This window comes from Carcharhinus amblyrhynchos, chromosome 2 (assembly GCF_965287045.1).
Source record: "Carcharhinus amblyrhynchos chromosome 2, sCarAmb.v2.hapA, whole genome shotgun sequence".
Lineage (NCBI taxonomy): Eukaryota > Metazoa > Chordata > Chondrichthyes > Carcharhiniformes > Carcharhinidae > Carcharhinus > Carcharhinus amblyrhynchos.
The window spans coordinates 99,812,079-99,835,153 of record NC_137325.1 but is presented as its reverse complement, the minus strand read 5'-3'; the positions used below and the strand labels follow the sequence as shown (position 1 = coordinate 99,835,153).

The window sequence follows — 23,075 nt, the reverse complement described above, 5'->3', positions numbered from 1 at the left end:
TTGGCTCATGTTCTTCTATACACATGTAACTATCTAAATGCTTTTTAAAAGACAAAATTGTACACACCTCTACTACCACCTCTGGCAGCTTGTTCCAGACCTTCACCACCCACTGTGTGAAAAAATTGCCCCTCTGGACACTTTTGTATCTCTCCCCCTCACCTCAAATCTATGCTTTCAAGTTTTAGACTCCCCTACCTTTGGGAAAAGATATTGACTATCTATCTTGTCTGTGCTCCTCATTATTTTATAGACCTCTAAAAGATCACCCCTCAGCTTCCTACGCTCCAGAGAAAAAAGTCCCAGTCTATCCAGCCTCTCCTTATAACTCAATCCATTAAGTCCCTGTAGCATCCTAGTAAATCTTTTCTGTTCTCTTTCTAGTTTAATAATATCCTTTCTATAATAGGGTGACCAGAATTACACAGAGTATTCCAAGTGTGGCCTTACCAATGTCTTGTACAACTTCAACAAGACATTCCAACTCCTGTATTCAATGTTCTGACCGATGAAACAAAGCATGCTGAATGCCTTCTTCACCACTCTGTCCACCTGTGACTCCACTTTCAAGGAGCTATGAACGTATACTCCTAGATTTATTTGTTCTGTAACTCTTCCCAACACCCTACCATTAACTGAGTAAATCCTGCCCTGGTTCAATCTACTAAAATGCATCACCTGCATTTGTCTAAAGTAAACTCCATCTGCCACTCATCAGTGCACTGGCCCAATTGATCAAGATCCCATTACAATTGGAGATAACTTTGTTCACTGTCGACTATGCCACCAATCTTGTTGTCATCTGCAAACTTACTAATCATGCCTCCTATATTCTCATCCAAATCATTAATATAAACAACAAATAAGAGTGGGCCAGCACTGATCCCTGAGGTTCACCGCTGGTCACGGGCCTCCAGTTTCAAAAACAACGCTCTACAACCACTTCTGTTAAGAAGCCAATTTTGTATCCATTTAGATACCTCACCCTGAATCCTGTGTGATTTAACCTTATGCAACAACCTACCATGCGGTACCTTGTCAAAGGCTTTGCTAAAATCCATTTAGACAACATTAACTGCACTGCCCTCATCAACTTTCTTGGCTACCCCTTCAAAAAGGAAATCCTGAACCAGCCTCAATTTTGAGTGGATGACCTTGAACATCAGAATTATTGAGATAGGAGTTCCTTTGCTCACCTTAATATTATTTAACTTATAAACATTTGGTCTCCTTTCAGAATTACTCCCCATGGTGTATACTGGAGTTGGAATCTTGACCCTGCTAACACTGGGCTGGCCTTGCTTGACCCTACATTTGTTTCATACATGCTCCTTCCTGCTGTAGACCGAACTCACAGCTCCCTTGAACCTACACTTCCCCTGGGGGTAGTGTCCCCCACACCAACAGCTTGTGTTTCACAATCCCTTTTGTCTAAAAGTTTGTATTTCTGGGAGGGAGAGGGCTTGTGTCTATGCAAAGGGGGAAAGGACCATGCGTGCAAGGATAAGAAGAAAGGATCATGAGAGCACTATTGAGGTAACTTTTGTTGTTCCTGGCCCACAAGCAGTGGTAGAAAAGCACTTAACTGTTGGGCCTGATAATTCTCACCTCCCTCAGCCGCAGCTTTTCAAATCGTGACAAAACCAGCCTGCTGCCGTCAATTTCACATGGCCACTAAAATCTGAGACACGCAGTTGTATTAACGTGTTATAATTACTCCCTCAACTCTTGAGAATGGGTTACCCACCCAATGCCTGATCCATGCGGGTTAAACCAAATGTTGGCACATTTACAGTGGGTTTGTGTTGGGTCTCCCCTGTTTTTAGAATTTAATCCTCCCCATGGCCACTGCCCCGTATATTAGAATCATAGATAGAAGTTTACAGCATGGAAACAGGCCCTTCGGCCCAACTTGTCTATGCCAGCTTTTGTTTTAAACCCCTAAGCTAACCCCAATTGTCCACATTTGGCCCATATCCCCTATACCTACCTTATCCATGTAACTATCTAAATGCTTTTTAAAAGACAACATTGTATCCACTTCTACTACTACCTCTGGCAGCTTGTTCTATGCATTCACCACCCTCTGTGTGAAAAAATTGCCCCTCTGGACACTTTTGTATCTCTCCCCTTTTCACCTTATACCTATGACCTCATGTTTTAGACTCCCCTACTATATTTTCTATGGCATTAAAATTTCCCCCAAAGTGCCAGAGCAATTGAGGCAGGATCCCAAGTTAATTATGTTTTTAAATGTCTACTCTCTGTTCTCCCGCAGCCCCAGGGTTAGGTGCACAGGTCTTTATCATAACTAACTGAGACGTGTTCTGTTCATAATCCTATTTAAAGTGCAACTTTGAAATCCTGAACCTTGATTATGTAAGATAAAATGCCTGATTCACAATGTACTTAGAAGCGATTTATATTGCATAATGTACCTTCTGATAATACAGTGGAGTATTAGACTGCATGCATTAGCACAATGGAACCTAAAATAAGTCAAACAATGGATGTTAATAGGTAAGCAGAAATTTTGAACAAGCCAATAAATGACAAGAACTGCTTAAATTTACAGGTTTATCAAAATACTTTTCTGATAATTCTGCAGAACGTAAAATGCAGAATCAGCTGTGATATTTCGCTTGGGTGATATGGGTAAGTGAGAGGAATGTAGCTTGAGTCAAAATTGCATTGCGAGCATTGTGCTTTATTGGCTTCCAATTTTTCTCAATAGGAACAGTGCAGTACAGGTTTTATAGATTCAAGACATTACGAATCAGCTTGCTTACCGTTCTTCCTGTAAAACATGATATCTCCTTTGAATTCAGTCTTTTCATCCAAACCTTTCTCGATTTGAAGGGTTATCTGTTCATTTGTCTCAGCACCATATAAAAACTTACAGCTACAGCTCTTCTGCATGACTTCAGTGCGGGCAAACCCAGTGAGTTCACAGAAGCCATCGGAGCAGTAAACTATGGGGAATCCCTTTGCCACCTGCGCATTTGCAAGGATAAAATTACTGTCTGTAAAAGAACATAGGAAAGAAAATTGATTAGAAGGACTTTGGTTAATTTAGCTTCTGCCTATTTAACCAACTGTGAATTCAAACTCTAGCCCAATACTGTTAGAAACATAGACACAACTGGATGGAAAAAGATCAGGTTCCATCTAGATAAATAATAATGTTATAATTCTATAATTTTAACAGTCACATGGTCAATGATCCTGGAATTGTTAACTAATCATAGTCATCAATCTCTACTAATTAGACTACAATAGAGACTATAAAAGGCAAGGAAATCCCCAGCAGTGGAGAGCTCTAGGAATCATGGGTCAAAAGTCATCTGTTCCTTCCAAGCATGCTCTGCCAACCACACATAGGGTACCATTTAATGGAAGCGATGGGGTCTCGCTCACAGGCTGGAAAGCCAGCGAGAGCACCGCATTGTTTCTTTTTAGGAAGGCCCTCCAAATTAAGTGCCAACCAAGCTGTTAACTGAGCAGTGTTAGGCCTTTAGGATCATGTTGGGTGGAATTAGAGCTGCCAGCTCTTCATTGCTCAGCAGCACCATCTGCAGAGCTGGTGGCTGTTGTCAGTACTGCACCCACCGTGGTCTCACATTGCCAGGGACTCAGGCACAGGTATTTGATGGTGGGAGGGGTGTCTTGATGTGGGGGCTGGTGGGGCAGTGGTGGGGGGATGGTAGGATGAGTAGAGTGGTGGAAGATCAACAGCAAGGGAAGGGGTGTGGTTTTCAATGCTTTAGCTCCAACTCCACCCCACCTGCCACGTTCCTGATGTCTGGCCCCTCAAACAGGCACAAAAGGAACATCGGAACATAGGAATTAGAAGCAGACGTAGGCAATTTAGCCCTTCGAGCCTGCTCCGACATCCAATCAGATCACGGCTGATTTCTTCCTGGTCCTAACTGTTTCCCATATCCGCTTAACCATTTTTTAATCAGAAATGCACCTATCTTCTTCTTGAAACCATTTAATGATTCCTCCTCTGTAAGATGTAGTTCCTCCTCATCTCAGTTTTAAATACACTGCCTCTCAGCTGATACCTGTGACCGCTTATTCTAAATTGTCCCACAAGGGAAACATTTGGTCTGCATTTACTTTATCAATCCCTTTTAGTATTTCGTATACGTTGATCAGAATCCCTCTTATCCTTCTAAACTCCAGCAGGTATAAGCCCAAATTGTCTAATCTCTCCTCATACGTCAACCCTTTCATCCCCAGAATCAATCTGGTGAACCTCCTCTCAACTACCTCCAATGCCACCACGTCCTTCCTCAAATAAGGAGACCAAAGCTGGGCATAATACTCCAAATGTGGTCTCACCAGCACTGTATCCAATTGCAACAACACTTTTCTACGTGGCAATATCTGAAAACATGCCAGTCCCGCCCTCTCCCATGCAGCTGTTCACTGGCAAACATGTCAGGCTTTCCTTTCCAGGCTTCCCACATGGTGAGATCCCCCCTGCTGCAAGGTGTATATAAGTGGTAGTGAGGTGAGGCCCTTAAATGGAGATTAGTTCCCCACTTAAGGGCCTCAGCTGATGGTGGGCGCGAAGACCATATTTTGGTCACCTTCCTGCCAGGAACATTATCAGGACAGTGAGGGGAGGCTGGCTGGATCCCCCCACAGATTAAATGCTCCCTCGCCACCACCATCACCAAATGGGGATTAGCATTACACTCCACCCAGTGGGTGGGATTTTATGGCCTCTCTCGTCCTGAAACTGTAAAATCTCACCCGAAGTCAACAAATCTTTCCACGGTCCATCCCTCGCCTGTTGCAATTCCCATAGCGGGCGGAACGGGAAAATTCCAGCCATTGTGTCTCAAATTACTCATGAACTAAAACAAAATGTTATTTTCTGAAAGAAGCCTTAGTAGGTAATTAGATCACATTTATCACGAGTGTGAATGTACTGCAATTCACTAGCAATTATCAATTTTTCTGAGTAAAAATATTGCTGCCGTAATGATTGCATAATTCTTGTTTTTCATTTTGAAAATAGAAGCTGATAAAAACAAAAAGGGAGCTCTGTGTGGATCCCTACTGCTCGGTGACACAATTCTGCGACATCTGACTTCCACAACCATTCATTTTCCCTCTAATACCTTCACTGCTGAATTCTTCCAGCACTCTGCCAGGGTCAAGATAATGGTTATGCCTCTGCAGGAGAAATTCTGAAATGGGAAAGTCAAGCAAAATTCCAGCTGTCCTGTGGCAAACGCCTTGGGATGAGCTTGAGTGACAAAAAAGATCCTTTCTCAAAATGCGCAAGGTAGTACATCTTCATTAATCCCAGCTTTATCGCATTCCTATTTTATTAGCACATTCAATCAAAGCAAATGAATAATGCCACATAAATTGATTTTCATTCTGAAGAATATATTTTGAAATCTGACTAATAATTCTCAGCAGCTAACAAAAAGCCTCACGCAATATTTGAGCCAGGACTGTGCATTTTCCTGGCCCTACTTTGCAACCTCAGTAAGTCCAGAAGTAATTGGGAATTTTCTGGTTGCCAGTTTGATGAAAGATATCCTTCATTTTTTTTTGAACATAGTTACCATTTTGCTGAGTGCTCAGAAGAAAGGAAACCAATCTGAAACTGTCGCAAAATTCCTAAGCATTCAGCTTAGGATTGTAAAATCTTCCTACAATGAATCACAATTTCTAAAGATTTAGTGTTTAATGCCATCTTAAATGAGAAGAACAGCAGGTAGGATCTTACCAGCTGCATGGAGGAGAGAGGGCAGGGGGTATTTCTGAAAGTTGCACATCGATCTTCTATCTAAAGCATTCCCAACCCAAAATAATCATGAGGGAGGCCAAGTTAGACTGGCACTGACTACACACCTGGTTTAGGATCAAGTGCCCATTTGGTGGCAAACTGATACCACTGGGATCTTCTGATTGGTGAACGGGGCCCCGCTGAGGCTGAAGCCTGGTTGGAACCTCTCAAATTTTAAAATTCAAAAGGCATTAGCAACTTGAGGAGTCATTATGGTTCCCAGTTAAACCAGCAGGGTCCATCTTACCAGTGGGCCATCCAGCTGCCCAGATACTAAAGCAATGATATTGACCCTCCTGCTTTGTCTCACTGTCCTTAATTAGATGCTAAAGATAGAAGTGGCCTGTTACCAGGTTTATCCTGGTAATATTGCACAGGCTGTCTTGCCAGTAAGAATAGATAATGTAACAACTGGCCGGAGGAGGGGTGGGGGGGGAATAATCAGACGTGGTAGTCCAATAATTAGACTTCAGTCTATTCTAATAGGGTTCCTGACATCAAACATCAGGAATCCCATTACATTACTGGCAGAGGAGGGTTGCAAGGACAATTGCAACGGGACTTCCCTCTAATGTATATGACAATTTTGGCACAACATCACGGACCGGAGGACCTGTTCCTATGCTGTACTGTTCTATGTTCTATGCAATTAGGGTTTCTCATGAGATGTTGCACTCCTGCCACAATTCAGACCCGATGTGAACGAGAAGACAAAATCCTGGCCAGTGCTGGTAAGATTCTGCCTAGTCAGTTAATAGGCAACACCTTTAAATATCTTGTTTTAGTGAGCCTATCCAATGAGAAAGATGAATCAAACAGATTAGAAATGAACTGGGTTACAAATTGCATACTTGCTGGTTTCCTGGTTCTCTGTGAGGTGCTAATCTTCTCAATATAAATGCTTTCACCAGCCCCTGAATTAGGGGTTACTAGCAATAGTTGCCACTTCTGAGTATGGTGCACACACCAATAGAGGAATACACATTGGATTATGGTAGAAGTTAAAGTATCATGAACAAACTTTCAAAGTTATTTCAAAAATATGTGTAAATTCTTATGATAATGAAGTTAGCGTGAATAAGACTGTTTAGCAGTAATTATGAACTTAGAATGTGGACAGAAAATCATTTACATTTTATTCAACAAGGTATGACATTTTTATGCATTTTTACAACGAGACCTAAGGGCAGAAGAATGGAAGTCCTTATCAGTTTGCATAGAGAAGCATAGAACCATGGTCAGCAACCCTTGGTTTTCCATATTTAACTGTACATGTGTGGATTCTGAAAGTTGCTGTCAGTTTAAGAGGAATAATAATGGCAATTTCTTTTCATTCGTGGGGCATGAACTGGATGGCCAGCATTTATTGCCCATCTCTAAATGCCCATGGAGGGCTGTTGAGAGTCAAACACATTTCTGTGCCTCTGGAGTTACATGTTGGCCAGATGAGGTAAGGATGGCAGATTTCCTTCCCTAAAGGACATTAGTGAACCAGATGGATTTTTCCAACAATCGACAATGGTTTCATGGTCATCAGTAGATTCTTAATTCCAGATATTATTTTTATTGAATTCAAATTCCAACATCTGATGTAGTGGGATTTAAATCTGGGTCCCCAGAACATTCATTGAGTTTCTGGATTAATAATGTAGTGATAATAACACTAGGCCACCATTTGTGTTGATAGTTTCACTGCTGTTATTACTACTGCAAAACCTGGGCCATTAAATCCAAGAATGAAGTTCAGTCATGCATGTTTTTTTAATTCACAGGATTTATTGACCATCCCTAATTGCCCTTGAGGAATATAATGAGCCACCTTTTTGAATCACTACAGTCCATTTGTTTTAAGTTCACCCACAGTGCCAGGATTTTGACTAGTGACAGTGAAGAAATGGTGAAGAAAAAGTGAAGAAAATCAGGATGGTGTGCGGCTTGGAGCGGAATTTCCAGGTAGTGGTTTGTTCCCATGTATTTTCTACTCTTGTCCTTCTAGATGGTAGCAGTCATGGCTTTGTCTAAGAAGGCTTGGGTCAGTTCCCACAGTGCATCTCGTAGAACATACACACTGCTGCATCTATGGTGGAGGGACTGAATGTTTGTGAATGGGGAGTCAATCATGTTGGCTGTTTTGTCCTGGATAGTGTTGAGCTTCTAAAGTGCTGTTGGAGCTGGACACATCCAAGCAAGTGAAGAATATTCCATCACGCTCTTGACCTTTAGGCGGCTGACAGACTTTGAGGAGTCAGGAGGTGAGTTACTTTTTGCAGGGCTCCTGACCTCTGACCTGGTCTTGTGGCCACATTATTTATATCACTGGTCCAGTTCAGTTTCTGGTCACTGGCAACCTCCAGGATATTCATTGTGGGGGATTCAGCAATGGTAATGACATTAAATGTCAAGTGACATGTCAGGAGTGATGGTTAGATTCTCTCTTGTAGGAGACGGTCATTGCCTGGCACTTATGTGGCACGAATTTCACTTGCCACTTGTCAGCCCAAGCCTGGTATTGTCAGGGTTTGCTGCATTTGGGCATGAACTGCTTCAATATATGAGAAGTCGTGAATGGTACTGAACATTGTGCATTCATCAGTGAACATCCTCACTCCTGACCTCATGATGAAAGGAAGGACATTGAAGCTAAAGTTGGCTGGCCCTAGGACACTACCCTGAGGACCTCCTACAGTGATGTCCTGGTACTGAAATGATTGACCTCCAACAGTCACAACCATCATCCTTTGTGTTAGTCTGCAATATCTTTAGGCAATGGGCTGTTTGAAAAGTACAAATATCACATAGGAAGAAGGTGCTTAGTGTCTCACTGAGGACATGTGGCCTGGTTAAAACTTGACAGTGAACTTCCGAAATGCACAGCCAAAGGAGACAGTTCCCCTCCACTAGTGTGTACTTATGGTGCCTTAAACAATCAGTAAACATATGGGTTTCACTAATTAAGTTTATTTATTTATTAGTCACAAGTAGGTTTACATTAACACTGCAATGAAGTTACTGTGAAAATTCCCTAGTCGTCACACTCCGGTACCTGTTTGGGTACACTGAGGGAGAATTTAGCATGGCCAATTCACCGAACCAAGGAACTCAGAATTTAAAAACCATGGGCACAATTTTTCCAAAAAAATCATGAATTGTGATAAGACATGAAAACTGGAGTAATCTGCGCCGATCTGTCAGGCATGGTCTGAACCATAATCATCCCACACTTAGTTATCGATTGGGAGAGCGGTGAATTGCGTGCCAGTTCCTGGAGAGACGTGGCCTAAACACAGGGGTGAGCCTGGTTGCACAGCAATCAGGTGCTGTTTTGGAAGGTGGCCCAATCTCCCAGTGCACTGGGGGATCTCATTCCTCCCACCATGGACATCAGGACCGCTCCCCCTCCACCTCCCACTCATCAGCAGCATTTTTCCACATCCCTCCCCAGCACAGGTCGTTGACATGAGGGGCCCTCCCAATGGGTTCCCCTTCATAACCCTCAACATGCTCTCCCTTTATGTTACCCTTTCACGACCCACCCTTCATATTCCAGTGCCTCGGCCCTCCCTTCATGCTCCTCCATGTAAGACACACCCCCGCGCAACCTCTCTCTGCATTTCCCCCTTTGCATAGATCCCCCCCCCCCTGTCAAGCCCCCACCTGCATTGCCCCCCACTCAGGCCCCGCATCCACTCAGGCCCTGCCCCCACTTAGAACCCCATCCACTTGACACTGCCCCAGGCTCACACGCAGTGACCACGTGGCGTCTCAGATGGGCACTGCCAATGTGCCAGGTGGGCACTTCTCAACCATGCCTTTGACCAGCCACGAGCTGAGGCCAGTATTGATTCTCGCCATTCTCGCGTCTGCCCGAAGGCCGAAGGATTCTGTGCGCTGGGATTCGAATGGGCTATGCATATTTAAATACTAATTTACTAACTTTAACTTTAAATACTAAATACTAACTGGCCTTGCATCTTTTTTGGGCATGATCGGGTTTGTGCCATTAGAAAGGGGCCGGAAGAATTGCAAACACTTTGTTGCCAGGCAAGAAACCGATTTTTAGGCCCACACATTATTTTCTGGGATTGGCACGATGTGTGCCAGGTGTGGTGAGGCCAGAAAATTGCCCCACCCAGGAGTTGAATTCTCATTGTAGGAAACTGTGAAATTGAAATGTATAAAAGCTGCAAACTTGTGGGTTTACAACAGAAAGCAAAATGACTGTTGAAAATCATTGGATGACTGGAAGGGAATCAGTCACTCCTACCCATTGTCACCCACATGTGACACCAGACTCACGTTTCATACCCTTTGAAGTGGCTAAGCCCAGCCTGCTTTCTCAAGGCATATAAGGATGAGTGATAATGTGGCCCTGCCAACATCACCCACATCCTATGAACACATAAAAGAAATGCTTTACAGTGTATAGTACCAAAAATGATAGGTGCTGTCTTTTTCTAAAACTGTCTGAAACTGGCAATTAAAGAAAAGTTTAAACCCCAAACAAATTATGTCTACTCTGATAAGTCAAAATGTGATGCTGTTTTAGTATCAGTTAGAGAGTAGGATGATTTCCATTTGACTAATAGTTCAATGCTGGCTTTTGCTTTCATGACAAGACTATTGCTGAAAGAATCACTAATTGCATTTATTAACAACCCATCTCAAGTACTAACCTTGCTGGAGCTGAAGGACAGGCACAGGCTGTGATTTGACGTAGTAAGCCAAAATTTAAAAATCTGGAACAACTCTGTCGAACACACTGTACAAAAAAGATTCTTGTTTCATATTGTAAGGTCTTATATAACTCTCTTGGTTCTGTAGCAATATTAAATGGACATACACTTTTTCAGATTTGGTACTTCATCTGAGAAATATGGAATTATGCAGTATTTAGGAGAGATCAGTTGTGTTCGGCAAAATAATTTTGTGGTATTAACAATTTTTTTTTGTCATTTTAAAGCACATTCAAGTCAAGGTATGTATTTGAACTCCTCTGCATTTATTCCATGCTGGGGAGCTGTTGTAATTTCCTAGTACAGTAACCTGGTAGATGAGCCTACATGTAGGATCGACATCCTGAGAATTTTCTATGGTATATTAAATGTATTACACATGTCCAACCTCCAACAATAGAACCATCGACTGGGATAGATTTTGGATTTTGAATGGAATGGGTATGACAATGAAGAACAAAGAAAAGTACAGCACAGAAACAGGTCCTCGGTCCTTCAAGCCTATACCGATCATGGTGCCCTAATGAAACTAAAAAGAAATCCTTCTGCCCTTACTTGTTCCATATCTCTGTGTTCCCTCCCTATTCATGTATCTATCCAGATGGCTCTTAAATTTTGCTAATGTGTCTGCTTCCACCACCGTTCCAAGCATCCTCCACTCTCTGCATGAAAAACCTCCCCCCGCACACCTCTCTTAAACTTTCCCCCTCTCATCTTGAACCTCTTGTAATTGACAGCTCCATTCTTGGAAAAAGCCTCTGACTATCCACCCTGTCTATGCCTCTCATAATTTTGTAGGTTCCTATCAGGTCTCCCCTCAGCCTCCACCTTTCAAGTGAAAACAAACTCCTCATAGCCAAGATCGTCGAGACCAGGCAACATCCTGATGAACCTTCTTTGCATTCTCTCCAAAGCTTTGATGGCCTTCTGGCAGTGTGGTGACCAGAACTGCATGCAATACTCCAAATGCGGCCCAACTAATGTTTTATATATCTGCAACATGATTTCTGGATCTTGGAAAGATTGAACACTGATCCTTGGAGGGGATAGGAAGTCTGATCCCACAGGCTTCCTATCGGAGTGTTTGGAAGGGGAAGGATGACCAGCAATCATGAGGAGAGACTGAGGTCGAAGGGACTGTGTTTGTAGGGATGCAATGTACAAACTGTAGATAAAGGGGGAAAACATGCCCAACAATGCCCTAATCCTAAATTTATCAGCATTTTAAGCTGACAGCCAACATTAAAGCATTGATTTTAATAGAAACATTCATTCACTTATGTTAAAAATGCTAATATTTAATGTAAAGAATGGATATGGAAATGTTATCTGTCATAAATTGTTATTCTTCTATGCCTGTGCCTTATGCATTCCTATCTTTCAGTCCAGAAATTGAACATTACTGAAAAGAGACACCTCACTCTCATCAGGATAAATGCAGGAATGTCAAATTCCAAGCAACCACAATGATTTATACTATAGGAGAAAATGGTGCTAATTGGTTAGCAAGTCAACTCAAGGCAATGCTTTGGCCAATCAGAGTTGACTTCTCAACCAATCAGCACTCCTTTCTCCTGCAGTATAAATTATTGTGACTGTTTGAAATTTGGCATTCTAGCATTTGTCCCCAAGCATGTGTCTTTTTCCAAAATATTCTAATCTTCGCTATTTCAAAGGAGCTGTTTAACCTGCCTGTACACTCAGGTAGATGCCAACAATCCCATGGCACTATTTCCAAGATGAGCAGGGGAGTTATCCCCAGTGTCCTGACCAATATTTATCCTTTAACCAGAGTGTCTGGGAATGATCACATTGCTGTTTGTGGGCGTTGGTAATGTGAAAATTGCTGGTGCACTTAAAAAACACGCTTCATTGGCTGTAAAGTAGCTAGAGGATATCCAGAGGTCATGAAAAGTACAATAAGTAAGTAAGTAATGTAAGTTTTCCAGTTTAAAAATAAGAAACGCTTGAAATGCACCACAGGCTGATCAGGGGTAAAAGACAGGTCAATGTTTCAATGTGATCATTCATCAGAACATGGTCTAAGGTTTTGTTTTGATGATGCTGTCCCATTCTTACGTCCTCTAAAGCAACTTATAAATTGAAAACATTTCCTTGGGATTGTCAAGACCTATCACCAGTCCAAACACCTTGTAATCTCCAGCTTGCCTTGGGCTGTCCATCGCAGGTTGAAATTTAGAATAAATATTCAGATCATAAATCCAAGATCTTGATCAGCCCGGCTTGCTGCAGGAAGCATGGTGTGCTGTGATTGGAATACTTTGAAAGAATCACCCAGCAGAATGGTTATTCAGGCCTTAGCTGAAGGGAAGCATGTGAAGGGATTAAGGGGAGGCATAGTGATATCATCGCTAGACTCTTAATCTAGAATAGCAGCTCATGTTCTGGGGACCCAGGTTTAAATCCTGCCATGGCAGATGGTGGGATTTGAATTCAATAAAAATAATCTGGAAATAAGAATCTAAGGTGACCATGAAATCATTGCCGATCATTGGAAAAATCCATTTGGTTCACTAATGTCCTTTAGGGAAAGAAATCTGTCATCTGGTCGAGCCTACATTTAACTCCAGAGCCACAGCAATGTGGTTGATTCTCAACTGCCCTTGGGCAACCACGATGAGCAGTAAAAAAAAAAGTGTCATGGGGATTAGGTGGGAATGTGGAGCTGAGGATTATCATATCAGATCAATCACAATCTCATTCATTGGAGAAGCAGGCTTGATGGGCTGAATGGCCTATTTCTGCTCCTATGTCTCGTGGTTTTATGGTCATTGCAGCATGTATTTGTTAGATGAATAATCTTGGGAGGAGTGTGGAATGGACAGTCTCTGCAATTGTTATTGAATCATTAATCTTCTCCTGCTTATGACACAAACCCTAGTGCTGCAACACCCAGCAACCTCACCACTAGGAATTTTTAAGGGCTGCACCTCCTGGCAGCAGAGCTGTGTTTTCAATACAGAGGTGAACAAGAAATGTTTGAAAGTACTCCCCGTGTTGTGGTCTTCCACTTTAGCTGTTGTGATATTCTGTCATTTGGTGATACGTTGTGTGAATGAGGGCTGTTGGGAAATGGGCCATTGACCCTCTCCTTAGTCTTAGCACTGAGCTTCTCCTGATCAGGTACTGCATAGCTGAAGACTGAGCAGAGCTCCCCATTTATATCTCCTCAGACTTAATTACAACTACAGAAATTCGGCGTGTCAGCTATGACTCTCACCAACGTTTTCAGATGCACCATAGAAAGCATTCTATCTGGTTGTATCACAGCTTGGTATGGCTCCTGCTCTGTCCAAGACCACAAGAAACTACAAAGGGTCATGAATGAAGCCCAGCCCATTACGCAAACCAGCCTCCCATCCATTGACTCTGTCTACACTTCCTGCTGCCTCGAAAAAGCAGCCAGCATAATTAAGGACCCCACACACCCCGGACATTCTCTCTTCCACCTTCTTCTGTCAGGAAAAAGATACAAAAGTCTGAGGTCACGTACCAACTAACTCAAGATCAGCTTCTTCCTTGCTGCCATTAGACTTCTGAATGGACCTACTTTATATTAAGTTGATCTTTGTTTAAACCCTAGCTATGACCATAACATTGTATCCTGCACCCTCTCCTTTCCTTCTTTACGAATGGTATGCTTTGTCTGGATAGTGTACAAGAAACATTATTTTTCATTGTATACTAATATATGTGACAATAATAAGTCAAATCAAATCAAGAAAAACACACCTACTTTACACTGTCAATGTTTCCATCTTAGTGACTGCCTGTTTACTGTCACAATTATGCCTAATGACAGACAGATTCACCTAATGTGGCTACACCTGTAAAGAACAGCACCAGCTTGAATGTAAATAGCGTCATCTAGATGGTAAAGCATCCTAGAGTCCTTCGCAGGAGCACTACCAAAAAGAAATTAACACCAAATCACATAAGGAGGTAGCATGATAGATGTCCAATGGTTGGTGAATGGTGAGGCAGTGGAAATCGGGATGCACACGAGGCCAGGATTGAAGGCATGCAGGTATCTTAATGGGGTCCAGGGCTGGTGAGGGTTACAGATATAGGAGGGGATGAGGCTATGGAAGGATGTGAAAATAAAGATGAGAATGAATGAGGACTGGCAGCCAATTTAGGTCAGTGAATACAAGGGCGATTGGGATATGGCGCAAGGCCATGGGAAGCAAGCAGATTTCAGGAAGTCAGTTAAGGTTGACTTATTTTTTTCAGCTGAACATAGGCTGAGGTGCAGAGACCCAATGAAGTTATATCTCTCAATTGTTTGCTTTCTGCTCAGGAGGCATTAATACTGCGAGATACTCGCAAAGAGATATTCATTGTGGTCCAGTAATTGGCCTTAAATAGGAGAATGTTAAAGAAGTGATTTAAGCATAATGACCTTCTCCTTTCACAGTTTTAACTCTTGCAGATTCCTGCTGCAGATGCAGATCATCAAAGGTTCAACTTCAAAAAAGCTTTAATCAGCTTACCTTAAAGAAAGAATATTATCTGAATTAAATGTTAGAACTAGGGCAGTCCATTTTGAGCTATCAGAAAGCAAAGGCAAAATATCTGGCAGATGAATCATAAGTCAGCTTGAGGAAGTTCAGTATTAAGCTAATGAAAATCAGAATGAAAGACCACAGGCACCCAAGAGAGGCGGTATTATATCTGAAGTGTTTTGCATCCATACATCTGTACGTGGGCAAGTGCCTGAGGGAGATAAGTCAAATCACTCCTGTAGGAAGGTTTTTCAAACTGCTTGCACATTAGCAAGCAAAATTGTGATGAAACAGCTAGGCTGAAAATACAGAAATGGGGCAAAAAGCCACAGGTAAATCTTACCGAATCAGAATGGTCACAGGATACAAGAAATATTTGTTCAGGAAAAAAAGGACGAAATAACTAATTAAAGAAAATGTGTATCAAGTACGAAAGGACATCTGCAGCCCTGAAATTACACTGGGTAATATGAATGGTGGAAGCCATGAAATGGAGAATGTTGGCAGCCAGAAAACACAGAATCTTTTTCAAAAGGTTTCCCAGTTGCAGAATGTCAGGCAGGAAGGCAGCCAGGGAGTGGTGCAGAGTGTGGCAGGTGCCAGGTGTGGTGAGAAAAGGGTGGGGTGGGTTGGTCACGTAGGGTAAGCCCGGTGAGCTGGAGTGGTAAGGGAAATTCTTCTGGTCCTCCTGTCTCACATCAGTGCTGAAAAGGCAATGATCTAATTCATACTTCCCTCCAGTGGCTGCTTTCCCAAAGTCGGAAAAATCTGGGCCGCAGGCATTGACATGAAAAGCTAAGTTACAGGCATGATGCAGCCTGCTTAAATATTTCAGTGACATACACCTCCTGAGAACAGGTTAGTTGTCCTTAATTCACCTCCTTTAGTAGCAGGATTGGATAGTTTGGAGGTGGGTTGGAGTCACGTTGCCCAGTTATTTATTTATTTTTAACTCTTCATCTGCTCTAGGTGGGTTAGAATTACACCTCCTTCCACCACCACGCTCCCCCCCCCTCCCCCCACACACACACACACACACACACACCCTCTATTTGCCTTGCCTCAGGTCACGATTTGAATGGAAGCATTAACCACTTTATTTTGACTGGATAAACACTGTCATTGAAATACTTTTTGTTTGAAGCACTTTAGGATGTTTTGCTAGGTTAAAAGCACCATACAAATCAAGTTGTTTTTGTTAGACTCCAATTAAGCACTTGAAGCCACTCTATCAAGGCAAAGCCAAGTGTTGGCTCAGCAATATTGCTGAACCATTGAGCATTGTAAAGTGAGAAAAGCTAATCTTGCAGGTCAGACACTGTAAACTGCAAGGAGTCAAGGAAAAGTGCACAATGGCCCCTGTGGAATAGTGTTCAGTTTCTAATCATAGTTCACAGCAGGAGCACAAAGCGGGCTGAAAAGGCTAGTTCGGGTCTCCCATGATTCACCATTCCATTCTTGCTTCCACTTCAAATAAATCTGGAGTCGGTGAATAGTGCACGATGGAAACTTCTAGAGAACGGGCATTGACGTATGTGCTTCCATTCTGGTGGTGACAAACCAGCTGGACATAGAGTAATAATCACTTTCTGTCAAACACAATGACAGAAGGAACTCGAACAGCTACATGGATGCGATCGATTACCCTTTCCACTTGGGGAGAGCTAGCAGTGTGATAGAATTGCACAGTCCTTTCATGAAGTGATAAATGGTCTGAATGTGTTGGCCCCGCTGATTACAGTATCAGTCATCCAGTTAAAGCATCTTTATACACCAAATTAGGTAACTGCCTGGGAAGGGCTGGAAGAATAATATTGCAGATTATAGCAACCTTGAAAGGAACCAGCAATGCCGTCCATAACACAAATGTTGTCTGGATGTCTTTTTATAGGAGATGACACAAGTCTGTCATAACCTTCCTGCTGAGCCTTAGGCACCTGAGACACTGCTCTTCAATCAGTCCTAGGTAGCTGGAGCTGCATTTCCAATGAATAGTGCAACAATACAACTGGATAGTATTGAGTTGATACCCTCATATCCCTGTCAATTATTCCTGTTCAAAATAATGTTGCTCAGTTAAGTTGAGTGCAAGGTGAGTGTTGAATGTAATCCATGTTTTGTTATATGTACAGAGCAGTGATGGCTGGAAACTCAGAAATAATAAATAGTTGCTCAGTCCACACTATACAAACTAAAGCAAAATACTGTGGATGCTAGAAAGCTCAATCAAAATGCTGAAAACACTCATCAAGAGAGAGAGCATCTGTGAAGAACATATCAGGTCTTTTCTGCTTTTTTTATTTTAATGATCTGAAATATTAACTAGAGCTAAATTGGGATGTTGGCAGGAAACACTTCTCTGGAATATTCTTCTCCCACAAAAAACTGTTGAATGTAGGGGTCAATTCAAAATGTCAAAAGTGAAACTGACAATTTTTAAATTTTATTTTTGCAAGGGTATTGGAATTAAAGGTGGTAAATGGTGCAGAAATGAATCAGCTTTGATCACATTGAAACCATTCGGTGAACCTTAGGTCCACTGGGTGGAATTTTCCATTTTGAGCAGGTGTCTTAACTGAAAAAGCCACCAGATACACCAGCTGCTGACTCTTAGGAAGAAGACCTGCAGATTCTTAAGAGGACAGTGAAGCCAACCTTCCTCCCAACTGAAGACTCCAGGGTACGATGCCCACCCACCTAGAGCTGCCAGCCAATCAGAAGCCAGCATCTCTCGTACTCGGTTGTGTCGCAGAGGAAGGAGACTGTCACTGCTGCTGGAAAAACAATCCCCGGGATCAAGGAGCAATCCTGGAAAAAGGTAAGCGCTTTTTTGGGAGGGGGGCCCTCACAGGGTGGGGTCATGAGAAGAGCGGGGCCATGTTGGGTGGGCAGCAAGAGCAGGGATTTGGTGATCAATGGCTACACTCTGGCTCATGTTCATGCACATATTAGTGCAGATCAAGAGACACCCTCTCCCCAGCAGACATGCAGCCATGTAGTTCAACAAGTTGTGCATGTTGGCGCACCCACCGGGAGCTGTGAAAATGGTAACAGAAGCAGGAAGAGGCCCTTAGGTGATCAGTAATTGATAACTTAAGGTTCTAAAGTGAACCCGAGGCAGGAAAGTTGCCTCCCTGCCCAAAGCCAACTTTTACTGGAGGTAGAAAGGCAGTGGATATCAGTCCTAATGCCAGCCTATCTAATTTTCATGTCCTGTCACCTTCTTTCTCACCTCTACAAAAGATTCCACCCATTGAGTCACTTTGTGGAGAAACACATTTGCCAGAGCAGTAAAATGGATCACTGAGGAGAATCAATAAACATAAGCTGTGTCATTGTTCAAAGAGGAGGGAATGGGGAAAAAGGCTCCTCTCTCTTTCCACCTCTTGAATGACTGAAGCAGATGTTTTAAAAGAGAATTTTACTGACCGATTTAATGCATCTTTAATGGTTTAAGTGCTGTGACTATAAAAGTAGACATAGACAGGTTCTTGTAAGTTTTCAAAGAAAAGGAAAAAATATTAATTCTCCTTAACACCCAGTACCCAAAATGTAAAAAGAAAATGGCTCCAACTGTCACACAGGTGTTACAATAGATTAAAGCATACACAGATGTAAGTTATAAAGAGGGAGGGTCGGTAAATGGATTAAATGTCCCAGAAGAAAGTCAATAACACATAGATCCTGTAGATTGATGGCTTGGATCGCTTGTGGCTGGGCTTGGTGAGCTTCCTGGATTTTGTATCGAGATGATTTAATATCTTGATGGATGATTTGTGTGTCTTTTGCTGGAGTCAGCAACTGTTTGATTTTTCTTAAAGACACTGCCCGTGCTGTTTAATTGTTCAAAGTCCAGACAGGCCATGCTTGCAGAATGGCTGCAGAGAGAGACAGAAAGGGGCCATTGGATTTCCTGCTGTTACCCACACACGAGGTGGAATCTTCCAGTCCCATCAGCACTTGACACTTGAGGAAACTTAATTTGGCGTGAGGCCAAAAATCAGTTTCCTAATAGAACATAGAACATAGAACATTACAGCGCGGAACAGGCCCTTCGGCCCACAATGTTGCGCCGACCAGTCTTATTTTTAAAAAAAAACATTGACCCACTAATCTAAACCAATCCCTTTTCGTCCATAAACCTATCCACCGATCTCTTAAACGCCCCCAAACTAGGCGCATTTACAACTGCAGCAGGCAGGGCATTCCAGTCCCTCACCACCCTCTGGGTAAAGAACCTGCCCCTGACATCCGTCCTATAACTACCCCCCCTTAATTTAAAGCCATGCCCCCTCGTGCTAGCTTTCTCCATCCGAGGAAACAGGCTATCACCATCCACCCTATCTAAACCTCTAATCATCTTATATGTTTCTATAAGATCCCCTCTTAGCCGCCTTCTTTCCAGTGAAAACAACCCCAAATCCCTCAGTCTCTCCTCATAGGACCTCCCCTGCATACCAGGCAACATCCTGGTAAACCTCCTCTGCACCCTCTCCAAAGCCTCCACATCCTTCCTGTAATGTGGGGACCAGAACTGCACACAGTACTCCAAGTGCGGCCGCACCAGAGTTGTGTACAGTTGCAACATGACGCTGCGACTCCTAAATTCAATCCCCCTACCAATAAACGCCAAGACACCGTACGCCTTCTTAACAACCTTATCTACTTGATTCCCAACTTTCAGGGATCTATGTACACATACACCTAGATCCCTCTGCTCCTCCACTCTATTCAAAGTCCTCCCGTTAGCCCTATACTCAACACATCTGTTATTCCTACCGAAATGGATTACCTCACACTTCTCCGCATTAAACTCCATCCGCCACCTCGCGGCCCAGCTCTGCAACCTGTCCAAGTCACCCTGCAAACTTCGACACCCTTCCTCACAATCTACCACACCTCCGACTTTGGTGTCATCAGCAAACTTACTAATCCACCCAACTATACCCTCATCCAGATCATTAATAAAGATTACAAACAGCAGTGGCCCCAAAACAGATCCCTGAGGCACACCACTCGTAACCGAACTCCATGATGAATAATTACCATCAACCACCACCCTCTGTCTCCTATCTGCTAACCAATTCCTGATCCAAGTACCTAAATTACCACCAATCCCATACATCTGCATTTTCTGCAGAAGCATACCATGGTGAACCTTATCAAACGCCTTACTAAAATCCATATATACCACGTCTACTGCCTTACCCCTATCCACCTCTTTGGTCACCTTCTCAAAGAACTCAATAAGGTTAGTAAGGCACGACCTTCCCGCTACAAAACCATGCTGACTATCTCTAATCAATTCATTACTCTCCAAATAACTATAAATCCTATCCCTAATAATTCTTTCTAAAACCTTGCCCACTACAGAAGTAAGACTCACTGGTCTATAATTCCCAGGGAAGTCTCTGTTCCCCTTCTTATACAATGGGACAACATTCGCTGTCCTCCAATCTTCCGGTACTATACCAGAGACCAACGACGACCTGAAGATCAGAGCCAGTGGCTCTGCAATCACCTCTCTTGCCTCCCATAGAATCCTAGGGTAAATCCCGTCTGGACCAGGGGACTTATCTATTTTCAACCCTTCTAGAATATCCAACACATCCTCTGTATCAACTGCAATACTTTCTATTTTACACCCCTTCACCCCAGTGACCTCCTCAGCTACATTCATATCGTCCTGCGTGAACACCGAAGAGAAATAATGGTTCAATGCCTCTCCAATCTCTTCCGGTTCCACACACAACTTCCCCGTACTGTCTGTAACTGGCCCTAATCTTGCCCTAACCAACCTTCTGTTCTTGACATACCTATAGAACGCCTTAGGATTCTCCTTAATCCTATCAGCCAAAGTCATCTCATGCCCTCTTTTAGCCCTTCTTAACTCCCTCTTCAACTCCCTCCTAGCCAATCTAAAGCTTTCTACTGCACTACCCGAGCCCTCAAGCCTCATCCGAACATAAGCCTCCTTCTTCTTCCTAACCAACAAATCAACTTTTTTTGTGCACCACGGTTCCCTAGCCCTACCAATTCCTCCTTCCTCCTTCCTAATGTCAAGAAAATCTGTCAGAATTCTGTTCTCAGGACTTTTAAAGGCAGGTGCGCATGGTGGCACCGTGGTTAGCACTGCTGTCTCACAGCGCCAGGGACCCTGGGTTCAATTCTGGCCTCGGGTCACTGCCTGTATGGAGTTTGCACATTCTCCCCGTGTCTGCATGGGTTTCCTCTGGATGCTCTGGCTTTCTTCCACACTCTAAAGATACGCAGGTTAGGTGGATTGCCATTTTGAATTACCCCTTAGTGTCAGGCGTCTAGCTAGGGTACCAATGTATTTACCCTAGCTAAATACATTGGTAAGGGGATAGGGCCTGGTGGAATTATTGTCGATGCAGGCTCGATGGGCTAAATGGCCTCTTTCTGCACTGTAGGAATTTTGTGGTCAATATCAGGAAGTACATTTGCATGACATGCATGCTTAATAAAAGGTCACCTAGCCAGAATTAAGATCCTTGGCTAAATTAAGTTTTCCACCTGGAGAAAATAAGAACTTGCAGTTCTGCAACTGCAAATAAAGTGGTGTCTACCTGGCAAGTTTCACTTCTTTAATAACTGAGGTCAGTAACTGTTGCTTTCACTGCCTTGGGGAACATTCGTAACTTCATTTATAGCGGGTACCAGTTGCACAAGCTGTGTGAAGGCTGGAAAGGGCAGGGTAAAGTCGAAAGATGGAGCGGATGCTGGAACTTGGAAACAGGCTAAAGGGGAGAGGGAGAGAACCTTGCAGATGCACTTTAATAAGCCCCTGGACCGTCAGTTCAATAATGTAATGGAGGGCAGGGCGACTTCCTACCATTTCTGCCATGAGCTTTGCTGTGCTCCATACGGATGTTTAGGTCATAGTCTGAACAGTGCAAGATCGAGTGTGTTCAGCCAGCCTGCACCCCGCCGCCGCCGCAGCCCCCCCCACCCACCCCCCCACCCCGCCACCCCACCACCACCTATCTCCCAAATGGGAATTACTCACACTTCCACACCCACTACTTTACTTTGACTTCAGATTCCTCCCATGGTCTCTCCCCTCTGATTCGAGAAATCTTGGTCTTAGCACAAAAAAGGCTAGCATGCTGTTACATGACCTTTCTTCACAAACTTCCCAGTTTTCAAACATAGCATAACAAACTCATTTCAGTTCAATTGTTTAAGGTGCTCACTGAGGCCCACATCAGCTAGGGTCCGTTGTCCAGAATACTTGAGTTTAATGCCTTGGCCCTCATCCACCTGAATACTTAAATTATGTCTGAATGTCTCTGAAGTAATTCAGGAGATGTCAATTCACACACCTGTAAGCTTGTTGTCCTGGGTGAGCTAGGCCCAGACAGTCCATCTTCATCTTGATATTTCTGTAAATTATCATAGAATCATAGAAACCCTACAGTACACAAAGAGGCTGTTGAGTCTGCACCGACCACAATCCCACCCAGGCCTACCCCATATCCCAATACATTTACCCACTGATCCCGCTAACCTACACATTTTAGGGACACTAAGGGCAATTTTTTTTTAGCATGGCCAATGCACCTAACCCTCACATCTTTGGACTGTGGGAGGAAACTGGAGCACCCGGAAAAAATTCACACAGGCACGGGGAAAATGTGCAAACTCTACACAGACAGTGACTCAAGCCAGAATCAACTCCAAGCCCCTGGTGCTGTGAGGCAGCAGCGCTAACCACTGTTCCACTGTCATATAAATGCTCAGCCATCTTGAGGCTCACAGGTCCTTTTTTGAAATGTATTCTGTGGCTTTAGCTCACTCAATAAACAAAGTAATGTTTTGATATTAAACTGTGTTTTACAACACCATACTCTGAATTTCCCATTACCCTGAAATAATGTTGGCATAAATCTTTGCATCAACAGCAATTTCAAAGTTTATATTTCATGTACCTCACAAACCAGCACTGAAATTACCGGCAACATTGCAGTGTTTCCCAAA

General features: G+C 43.1%; 1 protein-coding gene across 1 annotated transcript in view; it reads right to left on the bottom strand.

Annotated features, from left to right (window-relative positions):
* The window catches only part of kcnh8 (potassium voltage-gated channel, subfamily H (eag-related), member 8), a 347,288-nt gene that overhangs the window by 247,588 nt on the left and 76,625 nt on the right, over positions 1–23,075 (bottom strand). The window contains exon 2 of the mRNA XM_080209769.1: positions 2,790–3,023. Coding sequence (XP_080065895.1) covers positions 2,790–3,023 — 234 coding nt within the window. The remainder of the gene's footprint in view (positions 1–2,789; positions 3,024–23,075) is intronic.